This window comes from Manduca sexta, chromosome 12, assembly GCF_014839805.1.
Source record: "Manduca sexta isolate Smith_Timp_Sample1 chromosome 12, JHU_Msex_v1.0, whole genome shotgun sequence".
Taxonomy (NCBI): Eukaryota; Metazoa; Arthropoda; class Insecta; order Lepidoptera; family Sphingidae; genus Manduca; species Manduca sexta.
This window is the reverse complement of record NC_051126.1, coordinates 5,348,378-5,367,733: the sequence shown is the minus strand read 5'-3', so window position 1 is coordinate 5,367,733 and position 19,356 is coordinate 5,348,378. Positions and strand designations below refer to the sequence as shown.

General features: G+C 35.4%; 3 protein-coding genes across 3 annotated transcripts; 1 reads left to right on the top strand and 2 right to left on the bottom strand.

Annotated features, from left to right (window-relative positions):
- Positions 1–2,153: 2,153 nt before the first annotated feature.
- Positions 2,154–6,523, top strand: LOC115443607 (pupal cuticle protein 20-like). Its single transcript, XM_030169071.1, has 4 exons — positions 2,154–2,246; positions 3,103–3,275; positions 5,575–5,820; positions 6,321–6,523. The coding sequence occupies exons 1-4, from the start codon at positions 2,235–2,237 to the stop codon at positions 6,370–6,372; spliced, it is 483 nt and encodes a 160-aa protein (XP_030024931.1). The 5' UTR covers positions 2,154–2,234; the 3' UTR covers positions 6,373–6,523.
- A 2,272-nt stretch (positions 6,524–8,795) lies between these two features.
- Positions 8,796–10,961, bottom strand: LOC115443609 (pupal cuticle protein 20-like). Its single transcript, XM_030169073.1, has 4 exons — positions 10,875–10,961; positions 9,767–9,963; positions 9,105–9,350; positions 8,796–8,988 (listed from the first exon to the last, which is right to left on the bottom strand). Exons 1-4 carry the CDS (start codon positions 10,887–10,889, stop codon positions 8,934–8,936), a joined length of 513 nt encoding a protein of 170 aa, XP_030024933.1. The 5' UTR covers positions 10,890–10,961; the 3' UTR covers positions 8,796–8,933.
- Positions 10,962–15,943: 4,982 nt separating this feature from the next.
- Positions 15,944–18,240, bottom strand: LOC115443608 (pupal cuticle protein 20-like). The gene is made up of 4 exons (XM_030169072.2): positions 18,155–18,240; positions 17,499–17,779; positions 16,891–17,136; positions 15,944–16,407 (listed from the first exon to the last, which is right to left on the bottom strand). The coding sequence occupies exons 1-4, from the start codon at positions 18,167–18,169 to the stop codon at positions 16,347–16,349; spliced, it is 603 nt and encodes a 200-aa protein (XP_030024932.1). The 5' UTR covers positions 18,170–18,240; the 3' UTR covers positions 15,944–16,346.
- Positions 18,241–19,356: the final 1,116 nt, after the last annotated feature.

The following is a 19,356-nucleotide window of genomic DNA, read 5'->3' as shown; positions in this document are numbered from 1 at the left end:
CCACTAGTAGTTGGACATCTCTACTTATTTTAAAACACCATAATTATTGCAAAATATGAATCCGAACGTTTTTTGACTCAGAAATTTCCACTCAGAAATATTCTGTACAAAACGGTAATATTTATAAAAAAATAACAAAAAATTCTTAACTAATGAGATCGGTTAACATATTCCGAGTTTTTTTACGTGGTTATAGTCGACAAATGCAGCAAAAGATAGATCCGCCAATATATCTTGAATTTATATCTCCTACACTATAGACACAATTACACTCTAAAAGTTAATCTATCAAATTGACGTTTACAGTTAGGTTTTTTTTTGTATGAAATTTTCACTAGGGATTATATTTAGCCTCTGAGGAGTGCCGGTTTTGTCAAAAGGCCATAAAGGGCGCGGCCTAGAGGGCCGTATATTTGCAATCGGGAACCTTCTTTTTGCTACCGCAAAATAGGCACCCAGGACATGCGAGGCGGCACAAACTGAGCGGCCCATTCTTAAGGGAAGTATAAATTCGATACTGCCGTTAGGCGAGACAAATGTATATTTCGATAAGATTTTATGTGTTGCAGAAACTAGGAAATGCATAGATGGGACACGTGATGTTAAGTAATATACATGTCTCAAAAACACCCACACTTCCAAAAAAATTCAAGATGTATTATGGACATAAATAAATTTAAAATCGAGTAAGATCACTTTTAATCATAATACAATAATTATTATAATAAAGGTGTAATAAGCTCTATAAGGTATAATAAAGGTGTACCAGCACGAAGTATTTTTGTGTCAAAGTTATCACTAAGCAGTGATAAGTGCGGGAGTGGAATGGACACGCACCTTGACTTCGTGTTATGTGTATATTATAGTATAATGTTAATTAATTAGCGCTTGCTATAACGGTGTATGAAAATGCTAGAAAACGCATACATTATATACTCTTAAACATTTTTGAGAGTATTTCTATAAATAATTGTACGTAATGTGCGTATATTTTAAAACATTTATTGTATCAAATATATGTAGAACGCATTTATTAAGACAAACAAAAAGAAGATAACACGGACAAAATCGTAATAATATTAAATATTTTAGGAAAAAGTATTTTGTAAGGTACTTTTATTTTGTAAAACACTTTTTAAAGTTTTGAAGTCTATCAATTCGCTATAAATCAATGTGGTAGTTGGGAACCCTTCTGACGGTATAGTATGCCCGTATACAGTAATGGGATAATTTAGCCAATAATTGCTAGGATGATTATGAATGGCAAGATTAAGATATTACCACCATAAAAACTCGAATAAAAATACTAAGAAGGTGACGTATGAGTTTATGTCGTACCATCGTTTCTGGAATTTTTACCAATGTTTAATAGCTAATATGATATTTATCACAAGATATAAATCAACAATACATAGATCCCAGCAGTTATCTCATGAAATTATATTTTATTACGAAAATATGTGAACTTTTTTACAGCACTATGATGATAAGGTACGATCCTAAGGAAAGTAAAGATTGAGAAGAGTTGCGAGGTATCAATTAGAAGGTATGACGTCATTAAGTGAACTTAGGTATCACCTACAAGCTGGCATTTCGATTAAAGAGCATAAATATCATTGTGGGATTCTTGGGCACGCTAATTTCCCATGTTATTTTATTGAAGATTCTTTTGGAGATAACTCAGTGTTTTGAGACATTAGCCTGAATGGTGCGATATTTTGTTTTTTTATACTTTAAGAAGCAACAGAGTTCCACGCTCCTGGTGGTAAGTATAGAGCACAGAGCGATGACATCTCTTAACACTCTATTTTGCAGTCTTAAATCTACGAGGAAGTTCCTTGTACATTTTACATTTAACTTTTATTCTTTCAAGAAACGTACATAATTTGTTTCGTATTAATTTGAATAAAGTACCCGTAGACCCGTGACCAACAGACGAAAGTTCGAAATTCGTGCAAACGCAATAACCTCTCATAGTTGACCATTTGCAATTCTTGATAACAGTCTTTAATCCAGAACGGGGATCAATTTCAGACAGTACCATAATCTAAAGACATGAGCTCTCATAATTTGCACCACAATAACCTAAGCACCGACAATACGGGCAAGGTGAGGCAACCCACCGAAAGGGCAACCTATTCGGATATAAAACGTGAACATCCCCGCATTCTGTACTTGGTCTTCGACACCGCTCGCAAATCGCACACGCTCCATCTGCAACGACGATTCTAGTTATGTCGAAACTGGTAAGGAATTGCTTCATAAAAACCTAGCACAATACGCAGCCTTTAGGCTAGTACAAGACACTCGTAATGTGTATTGTTCTAATCAGTTTAATATCTTGGCTGTTTTGCTTATTTTCTTTCGGTCTAGATTACAAATGACGTCAGTTTCATTCCGCGGTTGATTTACTGTACTCAGATATAATTTCATACAACTAACTGCACTTTATATTGTTGTGTGCTCATAAAATAGAGATTCGTCATCGCGATAAAGTGTTTGTAAATATGAAAACAACATAATACCCCATAACAAAATTATTTAAATCTATAATGGAGCGTTTAAGTAAACGAAAATTATCGTTTTATTCACTTAAATATTACATAACACTTGATTTAATGCTTCTGTAAATACCTGACAACAATGACACTCAGTTGTAAGGGATCTTCTCGTTATTTGTAATTTATTAGTTGTCAGATTTAACAACAAATTATTTTAATCACGGGCCTGTTTTCTTAAAAGAGATTCAATAAATGTTGTGTAAACATATTTTAGTTAATAATAATAATAAGTTTTATTGAAAAATTACATAATGTGTTTTACAGTTACAAACAGTGGTTTAAGAAAAATATATAGGTACTAAAAACAAAAATGAAGTGTTTATCAGGGGTACCCCAACTAAGCCATGCCTGTACCTTGGGATACCATTAAGTATTTAATATCGTATACAATTTGTATTTGCTTGGTGAGCATAATCGAAATTAAGAAAACATATAACATATAAAATTGTAATACTTTTTCTTTTTTTATTTAGTCTAAAGTTTGTGTGACGATTAGTTGATGTATACATTTCATCAGACATTACCCATGTTACATTTTCAGGCCTTATCTGTAGCGGTGGCCTTCCTTGTGGCCGTGAGTGGGGAGCGGCTCGACCACCTGGTGCCACAAGGGTACGCACCAGCCAGCGCGAGCGCCTTCAACGGCCCAGCGGGAGGCTCGCCGCCTTTCCACTTCGAAAATGTCAACAATGGCGACGGAACGTATCGATTTAGGTGAGCTTTGTTGCGAATCATTAGCCAATTTAACAACAGCTTGATGTGACAATTTAGTTTAAGCTGAGAATTAGTTTACATATTCATTCTCATCCTCATATCTCAGGATGGCGAGCGCAGAGGAATACCAAACAATATTTTGTAATTCAAGGTGTTGAATGGTGTTTCTACTGTTTATGGGCGGTCGTATCGCTTAGCATCAGGCGAACGGCAAAGCTCGTCTCGTCATTCAAAGAAATAAAATAAAAAAAAAATACATATTTAGCGATATGGGTATTTTTGCTCGGTATCAAATCAGAGTTTAGAATTGTGTCCGTAAATGGGATCAGAATCGCTTCCTATGGATGGTATCCCTCTCTACATGGGTATACATTTGTTTTTCATTATCTATTAAGATGTAAACGAAATTGACCTATTTATATAACATCCATCATCATCTCTATTAACTTCCTGCACTTATTCGACATCCACGTAGGGATTGAGCAATATGATATTGATGTGGTGCAAAACACATTAGCGCTGAAATAACGTTTAATTTTCATGGGGCGCCTATGTGTCGTCAGACAATGCTGGAATGTCCAATTCGTTAAAAAATAGTACAGAACAAGTTTATATTTAAGTAATGGAATCGTACCCCTGTTCATAGTTTACATTTCACGTAAGTAGATGTTATAACTTCGTTTGGAATAAATTTACAGGCAATTTAAAACTACTCGGCTGCGACTGCGACTGCCTCGGTGGCGTAGTTGTATTGCATGTCCGGTACAATAGTGCTTTGAGGTCCTGGGTTCGAATCCCGGGTCGGGCAAAGTGATATTTGGGTTTTTCTGCTCAGTATCAGCCCGGAGTCTGGAATTTGTGCCCGATATGGCGATAGGCTCGCCCCCTATCACATCATGGGACGGAACATACTTGGCGAAAAGTGGGTGCCCTAGTTGCGCCTCTGCATACCCCTTCGGGGATAAATGCGTGATGTTATGTTATGTAATTTAAAACTAGATTCCTTGTCAATGTGCGATTTTTAATTGCTTTGAAACTTCTGCTTGCAATAGACGACCGCGTTCCAGGGGAAATATTACATAAGCATGAAATCAATTGATGGGTTTGTCATAATACGATGTAACATTCCTAAAAGGATTTTCCCCAATCTTCAATGTCTATTATTTATGCCAAAAGTGGAATTATACTGACAATTCTTTAAGCAGAAATTTATTCGTTTCCGATAGAGTTCAATAAGTGATTCATTCACCTGAACTATTCGGGATAATAATAAATAACGATCCCAAAACATTTTGAGATTTATAGACGGAAACTGTCATTGATATTTATTGTCCATGAGTTGATTACGGTTTAGCATAACTTATCACTTACTCAATTTTATTACATAGGCAAAATAAAACAGAATATCAGACTTTGTTAAAGACACAGCATTACGCTTATCCCTTTTCAGGGGCGGGCAGAGGTGTCATCTCACCCATTTATTGCTAGCTATTTCAGGTTAATGGATACAATAACAGTTCAGAAAATTGGTCCAAAAGTTTAACACTTAGTTATGTCGTGCCGAAGTAAAATATTAAGTGAGGAAGGTTTTCATTGTCTTTGAAGTTGTAGCGACCAGCGATTTTTTTAATTGCTTCTTCGCATTTCACTTAAAAGCACTAAATATACACTACACGAGTACCGGAAACTGTTTCAGCTTAATGGGTGATTGAGGAAAACTCCTGGACGACTTGGTTAATAGTAAGCGATTATGGCACCATTTGGGTAATAAATGGTTGGAGTTACCGGACCTAACAAACTTTATAAATACAACGTAACAATTGCTTCTCGAAAAAAGTACATTTGATGTACATTTTATGATAATATACGTTCCAATATATTGTAACTTTGACTTGAGATGACCAACCACCACAGTCCACCCCGTGACCATTAGGCTGCAGTCTTCGAAACGTCGGAAGAAAATAATATAAAAAACCGCGATCAAATCCGTAAATAGTTTTATTTTAATGTCTAACAGTAGCGTAAACATAAAAAATCATCAGCTTAAGTTGATTCATTTTAATTGTGTTAGGAATAAAGCTAAAAAGGTGCAAAATATCCAGACATATAAAAAATAGAACAAACAAATTTACTAAAATTTACAACAGATACAGATTACAGATTTACCAAAAGTACACTTATAAAAAAGTTTTATAATTCGTAACTTTCCTCTATTTAAGTGCTTATACATTTAAATATGTATATTCTTGTAACTTACCAGTAATTTCACACCAGTTAAAGATCATTTTCATTTTTCCAGCTATGACACGCCAAACGGTATATCAGCCCATGAGAGCGGAGCGCCGCGCGCGCAGGGACCCGAAGGCCCCGCGGTGACAGCCGAAGGTGGCTTCTCATACCGCACTCCAGATGGACAGCAGATATCGCTGACCTACACTGCGGATGAGAATGGGTTTCATCCCGTCGGTTCGCACCTGCCCACGCCGCCGCCCATCCCAGAAGCTATCCAGCGAGCCATCGAGTTTAATAGACAACATCCGTCCTCGTAAGTTGATACATTGGCGACTTCCACCAGCTGGTTTTCTTTGAGTAAGGTCGGCAATATCTGGTAACCTTTAAAAATATGAGATTTCTCGTACATCTCGACTATGACATGAAATTTCTCAGTTACGGAATACTAGAATGACGGTCTGTTTGACTTTTTTAGTGTTGTCTTTCCTGTTTGACAGTGTTTAGTGACGATTTATGAATATTTTTTTAGCTTTTTTAAAACGATGCAATATTGACTTAAAAAGCTGATAGAGTATCACTGGTTATTAGGCATTATGGTTGGTTTGAAAATTTATATGTAATTGGCTAAAATAGACTTATAGGTAATTTTAATTGTTATAAATTAACAAAGACTACTCATTTAATTTTCAATACCAATCGAAAGTGATCAATGTTTAACATTGATTTTATAACCGCCCATTTGGCTATTTTCCATAATACGTTGCGAAGGTGACAACGACTAAAAATATTTATCATCCAGTGTTTCTTTTCCAGGGACAGCGGCTCTGGTTCCTTCAATGGAGGGCGTAATGGTTACCACTACTAGAAAATGCACATTCATCCTCGGTTTATGGATATGTATACCGTACCTCATAATATACGCAAGGACTGTGATATCGATTTAATGAGTAATGAAATATGTAGCTCATTGTGAACGTGTAACATATAAATAAAAAATAAAGTCGTGCTACATACAATGAATTCTATTATTACCAATCCTGTACGACACAAGTTTGTCAAAAATTGTCTACTTATTTTCCTGATGCTTTGGCGGGTTTTTAAAAACCGAAAAAAAGTGGTTTGCTCGTGTACGAACGCGACAATGTTTAAAGTGACTCGCGCGGCAACCCGGTACCCATTGGGCGTGGCTGTCGTGCAAGCCAATGTTCGAGGATTTGTCGTGCGTTATCGTTATTAGGTTTTAGAATAAGTAAAAATTCAATGTCACATCATTCATACATCTTAATTTACAAAGCTTGCTTTTTATCCAAAAGTTAGAGTTACCGGAAAGAGACCACAAAAATTGAAAATTCACTGCCGATATAAGTTGCTTATAAGAATTGTATTGTAAACCTATACCTTAATTATTTTTTATAAAAAGAAAACATATAACTTAAACTTTAATGCTGTAAACCAATATCTATTAAACGCAGCAAATGATGATATAAAGCTTGTTAATTGAAAAGCTGTAATGTTATTTAAAAGTGCCTTAATGGATTTTGTTAATGAACATAAAATAAATTCGTGCTATTATGAAACCTTCCTCATACTTATAACACGCCCATTAAATTTATAAACGCCTTATTATTTTTGCATGCCAATAAATGTTGGCAAAAACTTAACGAACATTATTATCATGATGATTTCTTATGTTTACGCGAATGTTAGACATTGAAATTAAACTAATCTTCGGATTCTATCGCGGTTTTAGTATTTTATTTTCTCCCGACGTTTCGAAGACTTTGCAGCCTTCATGGTCACGGGGGGGACTGAGGTGTTGTTCATCCGTAAAGTCAAAGTTACAATATCTACCTACCTTCGAAAATTAGTTCAATTTTAAATTTTATCATGCTTTTTTCGGGCGGAAGTATTTTCTTTGAAAACTAAGTCAATTTAGTTTAGCTAAGCTCGCACGGCTGACAAAATAACTCATAGTACATAGCATAGTTTATCTAGTTTGCGATATTCTCACAAGTCAGAAAAAATACCCCAGTCATGCGAGCTACGCTAAACTCATCTTAGCTCTTACTTACCGTTATAGAAAATGCAATTATTGATTTACCCCATTTTCGCAACTGCAAAGTGCAATTAATTATGTAATGTCAATTCTTTATATATAATAATATTGTAACAGGCTGATGTCTGTGCATTATATATATTGAAGAAAAATTAGTATGGGGGAGAGCTACAGAAGCCAAAAAACAATTTTTCAACATTTTGTCTGTCTGTATTCTTTGTTGAGGGGCTCATTTTTCCGCACTTAGCCCGTAGTAGGTCGGGCCGTTGTGTGTTGTCTGTCTGTTCTGTACGCGTATCACGCAGAAACTATTGCATGAAACTTAATATTGTTCCATCAATGTATTGCTAGAAGTATTACCTAAAGTATGGGTTCCATTTTATTGTGGAAAAGTATAAAACGGGACTCTTTTTCAGGAAAACTTACTAGCAGGCAGAGCCGCACATAATATAGTTTGCATAAGTAAAACATTTTGTGACATCATAATATATACCCCAGCAAGTCTAAGTACACATCCAGTAATAGAGACACAATGTTAATAATTATAATCTGTAACAAATATTCATTAATAAATTATTTTAGTTTGCATTGTATTTTCTTACATCCTAGGCCCGGGCGTAGTAAGTGGCTAAACATTGTAAGCATTTTAATTAAAAAAAATTATGACGTCTAAATATAGTGTTGACAGAGGTGGCGTTTTTCGATGGCTTTCAAAATTATTCCGGACTTTTTTCAATTTCATTGAACGTCCCACTATAATTACTAGTATCGATGCCAGTAGGCGAACAGGTTGTCTAATAAGATGTTGCTTAAGTAAAAAGTAATAGCAATTACTAATTACTACGCAAGCATCTCCACTATCTTCGATAAATATATTGCCTAAAGTGTAATCGATTATCTATCATAACCTGCTTCGCGTTAACTTTAATTTCGAGTTCTACCAGTATTGACCATTTTTTAAGAATCGTTTAATAATAATAATAAAATATTTTCTAAACTTATTAATTTTTATACAATAATTTATGCCAGTAGAGAAATAGCTTTTTTTTTCTCTCTCTCTGACAAGGCGTGAGAAATAGCAATTTTTTTTCTCTCTCTCTGGCAAGGCGTAAGAAATAGCTATTAATGAAATTACATGTGTCCAGGGGGAATGAATATATGCTTTTCTTTTAGCGGATTAGACAGATCATACTATTCTGCCTAAATTATATATTACACAAAAGAAGACAAAATAAATCGTTTGAATATCTTTAATTCACAAAGCTTGATATAAAATTAACAATTTCAAACAAAAATGTAATAAATAGATGGCAAATTCAAAACACCATTAACACGCCAGTCAGTTGCAAATCAGATATCAGCCAAACTTCTTAGTAGTGGTAAGCATTGTGGTGGAATATACCACCGTTGTAGTAACCGTCGCCACTGGAAAGAAAGTAGTTTTTTTTAAATTATAGTGTTTCGGATGACGTACTTATGGATCGTAAAATGTGGTTTTTCGTTTCTGTGATATTTAAGAATACGAAGTCAAAAAAACTTACGAAGAAGGATGTTGTCTGTTGAACTCAATAGAGCGCAGGATAGCCTCTGGGATTGGGGGAGGAGTGGGGATGTGGGAGCCGGTGGGGTGGAATCCGTTCTCATCAGCGGTGTAGGCGAGGTCGACTTGCTGACCATCGGGGGCGCGGTAGGAGAAACCTCCCTCAGCGGTGACAGCGGGGCCCTCGGGGCCGGCAGCGCGAGGGGCGCCGCTCTCACGAGCTGCTATGCCGTTGCCGGTTTCATAGCTGTAATAAAGAGCGATGGGAATGAATAATGTATTAAAAAAAATCTTTTAGGTTTTAGGTTGCTTGATTGTTGTATTAATTAACTTAAAAGGTTTCAATTTAGACAAATCAGTTAGAATAACTATTTAATAGTTTGTAGTTTGTTTGTAAGAATGCACATTTCTGAGTTTCATTGTAGCCAACAAAGTATGTAGATTCTATAGGGCTTAACGAGCTAAAAACTTGTTTTTTAATGCTTTAAACGACAAATCCGTATTAAATAATATTATCTGCCTTTTCAAAAATATTTTAACCGCATAACCTGTTTCTTATATTCTGCTTGGTAATCCGCAATAAGCTCCCCCCGACATATGGCGAAATTTGAGTGTGCTGCCTGCCCCTGAAAAGGAAAAAGGCGTGATACTATGTATGTTTACCTGTATCTGTAACTTCCGTCGCCATTATGAATGTTTTCGTATCCCAAGATAGGGATGTGTGCGCCGCCGTACGCCCCGCTGTATGCCGCCCCGCTGCTATAGGCCGCTGCGTTACTGAAGCTCCCGGCGTGGGAACTGAAGAACTGGCCCAAGTGACCCGCACGGGCCATCGACACTACCGCGAGGGTGGCTACAATCTAGAAACAAAGGCACGGACGAAATTTAGGGCGAAATATTAACACATTTATAAAACAAATTAAATTGAATTTTAATCTTTATTTGCGTTAGAATAGTGTTAAAGAACAATAATTATTATATTTAAGTCGTTATTATCGTATCTTTTCAGTTTATATTATGTTCTATTTACACAGTTTCTGTCTTTCGGAAAAATACAATTTGAATTGCATGTAAACTGACTTTAAATTCCATTCCTATAATTAACTGTACATTGTAGAGATAATTACAGATCTGGATATTATTACGCATATTAGGAAAGGTCAATAACATTGCAGAACACGTCGCTTGTGCAAAATCGGGTATATTAGAACATTTCAGAGATAATAATTTTACTAATTTCTTAGTCTTGGTAATTAACTCAGAATGATTTTTTTGTAATATGTGAAATCAAAAGATACAAATAGTACAAAGTTCCGCATAGCATGAGGTTAAATTAAGATCCCGTTGACAGTATGTGGTTTTCAGTAAGTATCAATTATGTGAGCACAGTATTTAATAAAGCAAAAAAAAACTATTACGGTATGTTTGCTTCGAATATTTTTTTGTGCTTATTGTTGAGTATTGGTATCAATAATGCTGCTCGTGAGCTCTTCTTCTGCTATTGGGATATCCATTATATTTATTAACGGTTAGGAAGTAAATATAATGTTATAATTATAAATAATACCATAAAGTTTACGTTCAACAAATTCTATTGTGTTATTTTACACCGAGCACGATTATAGTTTCATATAATTTGAATATTTATAGTCCATAATTAACTATCACAAATCGAATTTGTTCATAAAACAACCTATCGCTAATCCAAAAGGTATTTCCAAAGTAATTTGCAAAGTAGAACAAGAGCGCAATAACTTAATAAAGCACGTACCTTTAAGGCGAACATGTTTCGGTGTTGTAGCTGGATGCTGTCAGATGAATGATGCCTAATTCTTCATAAACAGTGTTTTTATATGGATGCCACCCTACCATGCCGTCACCTTGCACCAATATCGTAGGGCGTGTCCGAAGATTGCATACCGAAGAGATCACCCCCCGGGGCCTCGACGATTGTTAGCAACATTGCAAATTCGGCAAGTTAAATTTGAGCATTCAAAAAATTTAGACGTGCATTGTTCGTAATGTTATTCAAATTACTGTAATTGATACTAATTATTGTTGATTCTGTACAAATGGGTTTAATGTGTAAGGAATAAAGTGTAATTCAGTAGTCCGAAGTTGCGTAATGAGTTGTAAAAACTTTTTGTGGTGTCGTACAAAAGAAATATTGGCGCTACTGTGCGATGTCGTGTGAGCTGGGATTACTTTGTGCTCCTTTAATTAAAAATCTGTGCACTAGCAGGTGCTTGCTTAATGAAGCCAGGTCTATACTTTATTAATATGCGTATAAAGTTTTTATTAACAATGAAAATCTCGGGATATTTGGTGTTTTGGAGTTTAATGAGGTGATTTTTGTTTAACAAAAGTAGTTTGGATATTTCGATAATTGTTATGAAAACAATAATCATTGGCCTGGAAATTACACATCGAAATACATGACAAATTGTAATTATTGTTTTATAGTCAGTCCAGTTGGTCACTTTAAAATCAGCAAAACCTTTACAAATACAACTTTGAAATTACGTACAAACCTCAATAATTATTCGGGCCAATTGCGTACTATAAACAATTAATAAATTCAAACTTATAACATTTTGTTCACATTTCATACGTTGCGATAGTGCGTTATTCGCTGAAATTACTGACAACGAGCTGTGTCCGAGTGTGTGGTAATGGGGATCGAGAAGGGCTCTTTCCCAAGCAATCGGCTACGTGTTAAGACATTTACTTATATGTGATATCTCACGTAATCTCGCTAGCGGGCTTGCAATTTGTGCTTTACACTAGTTTGCTATAATTTAATGACACGGAAATATGTTACTGTTGTTTACATGTTTTAGATACCTTCCTATCGCTGCCTAAGTTTAGTGGTCGGATATTGGTTGTGGATTCGGAGGTAGTGAGTTCGAGTCCCAGGTTCGGCAATTTTTAGGGTATAGTTTGCCAACGTAACAACTAAATCTAGTGTTACCCCCACATTACGGTTGAGACAAATGCAGTTATAAGAAGCCGTGGTTTCTTTATGGTATGTTAAGCTTATGATTCGTCATGAAGACTCTTAAGTGATTCATATTTTAATTTTATGTATATCGTAACCCCGGAGGATCATTGGGAAAATCTCTAAGAATTATAATTATTGTAATAATTAAAATAATGACTGCAAAAATTACCAAAATATGCTCTGAAAGCCTTTAAAATTAGTTCACGGTACAGGTGATAAAAGGTTATACACAGGCAGACCAACTTTCGAAATAATATTAGGTTAAGCAGTGCTGCCCTTTGTCAAGAACTGAGACATTTGTATGAATTTATAGGCCGTGCTATTAGGGTACATAATATATTATGATAATCACTTTTTTTATTGAAATACCAGCGTAAGCAAGGTCCTCTCTTGATTGAGTGCTCTTAAAAAGAGGTAGAATTACGCAAAAAAAAAAAAAACTGAGTAACTGCATGGAATTGGGCTTGTCGTTTTCAAAAATTGAAAATGTTTTCATAACTATTTCCTTTGATTAACTAATAATCGACTAGTTTGGACAGCGATACTCTACTATTGTCCTTATTTATGAGTCGATAGAAATTTAATATTTGAATTTATTTGCTATATCAAATGCATTCTTAATGAGTTATATAAGATACTAGATATGACTAGGAATTTTAGGCATTAAACGTTACTAAAATACAGACGGATTGAAATTCACTTCAACGGAATGCAAAATATAACCGATTGAAGTACGAAGGCCAATGTATTAACAAATTGCAACATATAATTACATGAATTTGAGTGCTTATTTTCGGATCATCAAAAACGGTTACAATTCTAGAGCAATAATTGCAAAATAGTTTAAAGGTGAACGTCATTCAATAGTTCGTGATGTGCTTGCCAAGATTTATACCATATCAATAACAAAGAACAATGATGTTCTAACTGTGGCCTATACCTATATCCAATTAGACCCTAACAATTTAAAGAACTGCGCAGACACTGCTAACTTGTTGCTTCAGAAACTCTTGGCAGCAAGTTGACGGCATCTGTGCAAAGTCTAACACGAACTTAGATATTACATGGGCTCGGTCTCAAAATATTCTTGTCGGTCTCACTACATCGTGGGATTAGTATTTAAAGGATTTTTACTCTATTTATTTTGCATACTACGTAATCACTATTCTTCACGCAAGTGTAAGCATTTGGCCATCAATTAAAGCGTCTTTAATTTCATAAGGCGGTCAATGTCTATCAAACGCAATTATAACCTTTTCAGGACTCATAAGGAAGTGGTAACTATTCGTGGGACGCCCTATTATAGTTTTGTGTGGTCCGTTTTAAAAATATGAATGTTGTAATGTGCCAAGAACACGTTTTGATACATATCTTGATAATGCGAACCTACTAAGTGATCAAGGCTAAAGAGCAACTTTTATTAAAGGATTAACTTATATGAAAGTATTCTTTGTGATTTTTTATATGATTAAAAAACTAGGCGAACTATTGGCTAGTATACTGTAGGCGCTACCATTGCTTTAAAACAGAAGCAACTCCCTTCAAAACTCTAAATTAGTGTTGGCCATGAGAATTCAGATGTTAAGTCTCACAATACTTGGTAATTACGTAGGCTATAATTATTAGCGGATTGCTGCTTGGTCTCAGAAATTAATGTAGTGATTTCGATTAAGACGAATTCTTAATCGAAATCACTTCTAGACAGCTTCTTATTGAAAAAACATCTGCTTCAGCTTGTGGCTAACAGGTGTAGGAGGTTTTTTTAGAACATAACTCCTACAGTTCATTTGTATGGGTTAAAAGCATCTTACGGGTTAAATCCAAGACGTTCTGTATGCCGAATTGTATTTTAATTCATCTAGCGGCTTTTTAAATTAGCGGTATGTATAACATCTATATAAACTTTCAAAAATCGCATATTAGGTACTCATTTCGTAAAGTGTTTCTTTATTGCACATTTATAAAATCGTCTAAGTATATCGTTGCGGTTACATTGTTTAATAAAAGTAAAACGCAAAATGATGTTATAGGTCAAATTAATTTTATCTACGATGTTAATATTTTTCGCAAGTCTATTTTATTTATTTTACCATTTAATATTACCATATTAAATGTAGTACTTACGGTACCATATTAAAGGTAGTATTAAATGTAGTATGTACGGTTTAATGTATGTGGTAGATACATTAAACCGTTACATATAAATAAACTAAAGGGAAGGGAGATCCGGAATGTTCTGAATATTTGCATAATTTAATCGCTAAGTAAGATTTTAAGGTAAGACATTTTGTGCGAATTAAATGGACATCTCACATTACGAGACACCATATGAGTTAATCAAATTAAAATTTAAATACTTAATTATGTTTGCACTCTTTTTACATGTATATTTATCAGGTCATGTTTAAATAATATTAATTATTTTTTAGAAAAAAAATGTACTTATCTTCATTTAAAATCAACTTAATTATATATAGAAGATTTACTTGTTATCGTTACATAAATGTCATCTAGTAGCTAAATATAATTGTTCATTAAAATTTTCGATGGCTCTGCCAATTAGAAGAGAATATTACGTTTTCCCTTTTATCAATTCCACGCTTATTAGTCCGAGAAATGCCTTAATGGTTCGATGGATTACGTATGCGAATTCATTTTTTTTTCATGAAGTGGTATTTGGAGATACCAATTAGTCTATTTTTATCACAGGACATCAAAAACTAAGATCTATTTTGCTAAAAATGCTGTAGTTCGATAAAGCTTTGGATTATTCTATCAACGAAAGTCGTTAAAATCTCAGCGATTATATTTTTAAAAGTCGTATATTTTTAATTAATTTCATGACTGCTGCTAACTTATTTTTATTCATAATTTATTCAATGTGTACTGGTGGTCACTCATAAGTAAGAGTCCGCCTGGATATGAACAACCGCAATATCTATTTCTACCGCCAAGGAGCAGTGGGCAGATACTGCTGTGATCCGGTTTGAAGCATATTGTAACGTGTAACTATTGGACATATTAAGACTTAACATCTCATGCCTGAGGATGGCGAGCGCAGTGGAATACCAAATATTCTAATTTGTAATTCAAAGTGTTGGATAGTGTTTTTACTGTTTATGGGCGGTCGTATCGCTTACAACCAAGTAAAGGGCAAGCTCGTCTCGTCATTTAAAGCAATAAAAAAATATATATTCCTATAACTGCTTTGGTGGCGTAGTTGCATTGCATGTCCGGTTCCTGGGTTCGAATCCCGGGTCGGGCAAAGTGATATTTGGGTTTTTCTGCTCAGTATCAGCCCGGAGTCTGGAATTTGTGCCCGATATGGCGATAGGCTCGCCCCCTATCACATCATGGGACGGAACATACTTGGCGAAAAGTGGGTGCCCTAGTTGCGCCTCTGCATACCCCTTCGGAGATAAATGCGTGATGTTATGTATGTATGTATGTATATTCCTATAAGTTGTCCGATGTTCAAATACGCTAAAAGGCTATTTAAAATTTATTTTAAAAAAATATTTTCCTTTATCAATGAATTTGTATTATGCTATTCATGACAAAATTTATCTCTATCTGTCATTTTTATAATTAAACATAATTTTCGGTGCAAATTTGCCCTAACTAATTGAGGAAATGAGAGTTTATTTATGTAATAGATCACTGGAATTTTGAAAGTTTTTTAGCATACTTTTGAACAACACTCAAACTAAACTTGACTAATCACTTTTCTTTTATCATTATTTATTACTTTGACTTGTAAATTGCCTTTGTCTTTATAAATTTTATATGATTGGCTTGGTCATAGATAACAATCGATGATAAGGAATAAAACCATATAATAAATATAATCGCTCGTTTATTTATAACTCATGCCTATTTACATTGTTAAATTAATTATAAATTAAGCTAAATAGTGCTCGTTGCGTCGTGGTATCACAGTCCCGATTTCGTGAGGTCGTAGTCATTATCAGAGATAAGACGGCATCCTAATTCGACTTAAATCGTTGCCTAGTCGCATATAAAACCCGACGTTACAGATCAAATTCCCGACCCTATCTTTATTCGCTATTGAAGCGAGTTGGAATATCTTTCTGAATAGACGTCGCTTTCACGTTTGATTATATGCTATATTAATATAGTAATAAGGACGTAGGGTGGGCCAAGTCCGTATCTTAGATCTAAGGTATGAGGACTTTATTTGCGATTTTGGTGAGATTTAGCGAAATTAGGTATTGAATAAGATCAGTAGTGGTAGCCGTTGGAGCCGCCGGAGCCGCCATTTCCTCCGTTGTATGATCCTTCACTGTGGAATAAATAAATACGTTATTCAAAAACTTATTATGTCAAAATATACAAGTTGTCGATAGGTGGCGAAAATGTTTTTTTTTATGATTTCCTTGAAGTCCGTAAACTCATGCTTGTAAGTTGCAAGTATTGTCAAGGAAGTTTTCACTATTTAATTTAATACAGAGTAGTGATACACTCTAAGAAATGAAATATTTAACTTCTTAGAATATTTTTTTAAGAATTCAGAAGACAGTTAATGAAGAGAAAAGATCGATAGTCAAATAGGAACCCTTTCAACTAAAAACATTGTCTGTACCATGCTTAAATTCTACCTGCTTACTAATGTTTTCAACAGAGACTGAGGTTTGAGTATTCTGTAAAAAATTATAGAAATATTGTTTTTCGTTCTAACGAGCTAATTGTATTAATAATACCACCTACTCTGGGAAAAAATCGTGAAATAAAGGTTTTTTCAATTTACTATTACAAAAATACTTACGAAGAAGGATTCTGTCTGTTGAACTCAATGGAGCGCAGGATCTCCTCTGGGATTGGGGGAGGGGTGGGGAGATGAGGTCCCACTGGGTGGAAGCCGTTCTCATCGGCGGTGTAGGTGAGTGCGATCTGCTGGCCGTCCGGAGTACGGTACGAGAAGGCGCCCTCAGCTGTTACTGCCAGACCCTCAGGCCCAGGCGCGCGAGGAGCTCCACTCTCCTGGGCTGAGATGCCGTTACCGGTTTCATAACTGGAAATTAAAAAAAATGGCATTGTTCATCCGGAAAAACTGCACATCTTAGTTATAATTATTATGTTACAATCATTCGCTGGGATTTTTATGACCGTCGCTAACAGAATATTTTATATATTCAAGTACATACCATTTTAATTGCGAGAATTTAATACATCGGTGAGTTTCATATAAATGTATCCATGTAGCTTTCAGGTGCTTAATATATAATATATATTTTCTTAAAAATATAAATTTTATTACTTCGAGTTCGATCTAGTCTTTACCTAAGTCTATGAAAATTATTAATATTCAAGCTTGTACTATTATGTTCCAGTTCAGTGTTCTGACGCACTAAGCCACGAAAGTGATTTACTTACCTGAAATGGTAAGAGCCATCGCCGTTGTTCACGTTCTCAAAACTAGTAATGGGAATTTGAGCACCACCGCCGTGGGAGCCGCCTGATCCTCCGTAAGCGCCAGCCCCTGATCCGCCAAATCCACCAGCTCCAGCACCTGATCCTCCAGCTCCTCCACCTAAACCAGCATTACCCCCGCTGCCTGCGCCACCTCCAAACCCGTTCCCAGGGCGAGGGGGGAGGTACTGCGGCTCCAAACGACCGCACGAGCCCACCGCGATCAGGACTGCAGTTAACACCAACTGGAAAATAGTTGCGAGTGTTTATTTATGTGATCTTTAGTCATTTGGTATTAGAATAACTTAATATATATGCATATATATCGCCACGTTTGAAATGTGTTGGTCGTTGTAGTTAAAAGAATAGCAAAGGATATTTAGTACGATTGGAATACTTAGTACTTTAAATTTTGTTTTAGAATCATCATCTGTAATATTGCATTTTAGTGGCACACAATTGGCCTAGGTTTAATTTGTATCTGGATAAACGTAAAAAGCAAACATTTTAATGTCTGTGAAACATTCTTAAACAATTAGAACTAACATTTCTCCGTGAAAACTGGGGTATTACAAAATACTTAAGTTTTAAAAACAGTCAAGCAACCTAACGCTACTCACCAGTATGGTTGCCATATTGATAGTTGTGTATTGTACTAATAGGACAGGCGCTCCTTGTTCAGCTGTCAGCTGAATACAGTTAGCGAAGATGTGCCTCGTTTTATATTGCTCCGATTTGCCCTTTCTCGCTTGCTTCACCTTGTGCGTGCTACGGATCGAGATCCGTGCCTCCACGCCTCGGGCTCGGGAACTTTCAACCCGTACATCTTCATACGAGGGACGTTTCAAAATCCCTAACAATCAAATATAGGCCAACCCAGCCCAACTGATACTTCAAAATTGATCTCTATTGCGTAGGTAATACAGGCAAAAGTTTAAATCCTACGGGTACCGTTAAAAGTGTTATAATCCACTTTCATTGCTGACATTTAACCCCTAATGAATGAACAATTCCAGAATAACTTTCGCAATAAAGACTGCAACGACTACAACTTGGCCCTTTGTTGCAGCCTATAAGTTTTAAATGAGCTTCGCGCCTATCTTTTATTTAAGTTTTTTAGAATTCTTTTATTATGTCCGTTTCCTTGCGGCTTGAACAGTTTTCCCAACGTTCCTCTAATGCGTTTAATTTCAAACTAATCTCCAGTGAACGTAAGGATGTGTACACATTTTTTGCCTAATTTCATAAGAGTGTGAACTCATTAATGTGATAGATGATGGGTTTCGTCATTGTGAACGTGGTCTGCACCGGTTTATAAAATTACCTATCACATTCGGGTAATGCGCTCGCTATTAAATCTTGTCATTAATATTGCAGGCTTCGGTGTTTTAGAGGTTATATAACGTGTTACAAATTTGATGTAATCAATTACATAGATTTCTTGTTGGACAGTATTTCTATCGAAGATATTAATGTTGTATGTTCTTAGGTAGTTTCATAATGCTATTTGATTGACAAAATATATACAAGTTTTGTTAATACGGATAATGTCAATATTTTAATTTCGCGTCTAACCCATCATTGACATCCGCAGTCTTGGAACTATTCTACTGATGCCAACCAGCAACTTTGGCGTTACGCGCCAGTGACGAAGGTTATTCGGCAGTTTTCTGTTTTTACAAAGCACTAACGTACAGGACTCGACTTGTGCGTACGACTTTTGATCTAGGATTGGTATTTTATAATGACATGTGTTAAAAATATCTTTCCATAGAATCAATGTTAAATCTCTAAATAAAGCTGGACAATATTTTTTGAAAAA

What these genes read in the sequence shown, in the direction of transcription:
- LOC115443608 (XM_030169072.2), bottom strand. An exon ending in GATGGCTCTTACCATTTCAG is followed by an intron (nt 17,137 to 17,498) that starts GTAAGTAAATCA and finishes TTTAATTTCCAG; the next exon opens with TTATGAAACCGGTAACGGCA. An exon ending in AACAGACAGAATCCTTCTTC is followed by an intron (nt 16,408 to 16,890) that starts GTAAGTATTTTT and finishes TTTATTCCACAG; the next exon opens with TGAAGGATCATACAACGGAG.
- LOC115443607 (XM_030169071.1), top strand. An exon ending in GACGGAACGTATCGATTTAG is followed by an intron (nt 3,276 to 5,574) that starts GTGAGCTTTGTT and finishes TCATTTTTCCAG; the next exon opens with CTATGACACGCCAAACGGTA. An exon ending in AATAGACAACATCCGTCCTC is followed by an intron (nt 5,821 to 6,320) that starts GTAAGTTGATAC and finishes TTTCTTTTCCAG; the next exon opens with GGACAGCGGCTCTGGTTCCT.
- LOC115443609 (XM_030169073.1), bottom strand. An exon ending in GACGGAAGTTACAGATACAG is followed by an intron (nt 9,351 to 9,766) that starts GTAAACATACAT and finishes TCTTTATTACAG; the next exon opens with CTATGAAACCGGCAACGGCA. An exon ending in AACAGACAACATCCTTCTTC is followed by an intron (nt 8,989 to 9,104) that starts GTAAGTTTTTTT and finishes CTTTCTTTCCAG; the next exon opens with TGGCGACGGTTACTACAACG.